The sequence below is a fragment of the Cornus florida genome, unplaced genomic scaffold (genome assembly GCF_030987335.1).
Source record: "Cornus florida cultivar Cherokee Brave unplaced genomic scaffold, ASM3098733v1 CherokeeBrave_3.0.0_Hap2_Chr01, whole genome shotgun sequence".
Lineage (NCBI taxonomy): Eukaryota > Viridiplantae > Streptophyta > Magnoliopsida > Cornales > Cornaceae > Cornus > Cornus florida.
The window spans coordinates 58,730,622-58,733,687 of NW_026775571.1; the positions used below are offsets into that span (position 1 = coordinate 58,730,622).

The window sequence follows — 3,066 nt, forward strand, 5'->3', positions numbered from 1 at the left end:
CAGAATGTTGTAGGAAAAGTTAGGGTGCGACAAGTTACACACTATTATTGCTTGTTAGGATTAAAAATAATACTACAAGACCATTTAGAAGCAAAAAAAAAAGTGTAATCCTTAAAACCAATTCTATTCCTGTAAAAATATGAATTGGACATAACAAATAAAGTAAAGTACGTATTGGATTGAATTCAATTTTTATCAATTCATAAGAATCCGATTGAATTGTGTTTGAAGTCTGATTGTTTTGTCACTCTAGTAACCCCATCAATTGGCAATAATAATAAAAATAAAAATAAAGCCATGCGTCACTATAATTTATTGAAGTCGACTACCTTAATCAACTATATCTTCTCTAAATACAATGACTAAAAGAAAAACGAAAACCAACAATTAAATATATAAAAACAAATAAAGAATCACAGAAAAGAAAAGAAAAAAAATACACTAAATTGACAACACTCGCAAAAACAAATAAAATAAAATGAACAATTCATACGATCTAGATCTGTCATGATACTAAATACTCCTTATTACATAATACATATCTCCAAAATCAACACAGTCAAAAAAGAAAAACATAACCCGCGTAAAGAAAATAACCAAAAGTATCAATCCATGAAACAAGAGAAAGAAGATTTTTATTTTATTTTTTTATTTGTACACAAGAGAGACACAACACAGATTATAATAGAAGGTCAGAAAGTATCACAAAATTAAAAATGAGAGCACTTAGAAGCCTGAAAAGTAGCAGATATTGTGCCCTTAGAAAGCAATGGAACCTTGAAGTCACACTTAACCACGGGTTTAATGGTGGTAGGGTCCATCCCACTCGTCTTGTCCGTAATCCGAAGATGGAGCTTCACAGCAATATGGTATATTCCAGAACTTTTATCGGAATTATATTGAGCAAGCTCAGAATTTCCAAGCATTACGATGTTCTGCCCTTTAAATACCGGACTCAACGTGTAGTTCTTCTTGTGACCCAGAGAAAATGGTGTCATAGTCACGGCATCAAACATCTTGTCCTCGTAGTAAGCCCTAGCTTCGATGCGCTTGAAGTCTTCGCTGATCTGCTTGTTAGGGTTGCTGATGGTTATATTGAGTGCGAGGTTGTAGTAGAGGGTGTTGGTGGTGGTGTTGAGGTTGAAATCGGCGAGCATAGCTTCAGTAACGTGGAACTTGATCACTTTCGGTTTGATAATGACAAAGACGAGTATCAGGGCCAAGACGGAGGTGCAGATTATAGTAACGATCCATTTCCCGATGAGGAAACAGCAATCACGAGCGCACTCACGATCGGATGATCTGGACATAATAAAGAGAGAGACGGTGGGTTAGTGATATATATAGTGATAAATAGGTTTTTCTCTTACATAACGCGGTTGCTCTGGAGTGTTATGCTTGATTAAATGGAGGTCGAAGACTTTTTTTTGTTGGGGGGTGGTGGGTTTTGATTTATAACATGGGAGTCGGGACATAGATTTATAACATGGGAGTCGGGACATAAACCGCGGTTGCTCTGGAGGGTTGTGCTTGGTAATTTCCCCAAGTCAATGATACCAGTCTCCCTTTCTTACTTAAAATAAACACACACATATATATTTTATAGTATACATGGAGTGTGGATTCGAAGACTTTTATTTGGGGGCACATTGATTGATAGTGTGTACTATTATAATTTATATATATCATGATTTATGGAATGCTGATCTCAAAGTATAATTTATAAATTAAAAGGGCCAATTGTAAAAAATTCTCTCCACTATTAGTCATTGGCAAATATATATTTTAAAAAAAAAAAAAAAAAAAAAAAAAAAACTATTTAAAAGAAATGTTTTTAACTGATGTCCATTTAAATAATTTTTTGAGGAATTTTTTCGGACAACTTATTAAACTGTCTTCATACATTCTCAAATAAGAGAGTAACTAACTACACAATTGATCAAATGTAAACTATCCCATGGTTAAAAATCGAGTCAACAGATAATCAAACATATAAAAGGGAAAAAGTCCTTATTAGTTCTATTTTTGGAGCTGAAAGACAATCAAGTGCTAAAAAAAAATTTTGAGAACAAATAAGTCATATTTTTACAATTTATTTCCAAATAAGTTCAAATTTATTTTGTTTTCCAACATTACCCTTGTTTTTAAACTACTTTAACTCTCTCACAAATATCTGGTCAAGTACTTCAATTTGCAACTTAGCATTTATATCAGAAGGAGGAGGATAATAATAGTTGATGATTGTTAGCCCCAACCTAGATGGAACTCCAAAAGTATTTTAATATGCTCACATATCCTCTGTGAGTTACGACAATCCCAATTGGTTGACCTTCTCTGAGTTTCAAGGTGGCAATGGCATTCCTTGCTCGTGACTTCACAGGCCTCTGGCCTGTAATGAGGGCTAAATCATTCACTGCTGCATCCAACCCCTTCGCGTTCTGCACAGCATCTCCCATACCACAGTTCACCACAATCTTCTCAACCTTCGGAACCTACCCAAATACCACATTGCAACATAAAAAAGCTAATAAACTATAGACATTGTTTCTTTTTAACATCAAACATCTTGTAGAAAAATATATCCAGTAAAAGTATAAGTAATTTTTGGAAAGCTCTATTATATAGATATATCTATAGCTACATGTATATACAGTGTATTGGGTTTAGTCTCAGATTCAAAATTCCATCTTTTATCATTCTGTAGCATTTTCTCATCAATTGTTTCCTAAGATGGTGCAAAGAAGAAAATCTAACACATTACTCAAATTTATTTTCTTCTCCTGCATACCTCAGAAACCAAACAGAGAAACAACTAAGAAACCCTAAAATTACAAAGAAAACGAGAAACAGAGAAGACAGAGGAGTGACCCGGAAGAAAAAAAAAAGTATTTTAATAACAAGGGTAATGTTGAAAAACAAAATAAATTTGAACTGATTTGAAAATAAATTGCAAAAGTAGGACTTGTTTATCCTAAAAAAAAAAAATTAGAACTTAAATGTCTTTCAGCTCCAAAAGTAGGACTAATAAAGAATTTTCCCCATATAAAAATGAATCATAACTCAGGC

The 3,066-nt window shown here is 33.4% G+C and overlaps 1 protein-coding gene across 1 annotated transcript; it reads right to left on the reverse strand.

The window, feature by feature from the left end:
* Positions 1–710: 710 nt before the first annotated feature.
* Positions 711–1,310, reverse strand: LOC132272946 (NDR1/HIN1-like protein 10). Its single transcript, XM_059774007.1, has one exon. The coding sequence runs from the start codon at positions 1,308–1,310 to the stop codon at positions 711–713; it is 600 nt and encodes a 199-aa protein (XP_059629990.1).
* Between the last annotated feature and the right edge of the window lie 1,756 nt (positions 1,311–3,066).

Excerpts from the sequence above, each read along its gene's own strand:
- LOC132272946 (XM_059774007.1), bottom strand. The coding sequence starts at position 1,310 with ATGTCCAGATCATCCGATCGTGAGTGCGCTCGTGATTGCTGTTTCCTC.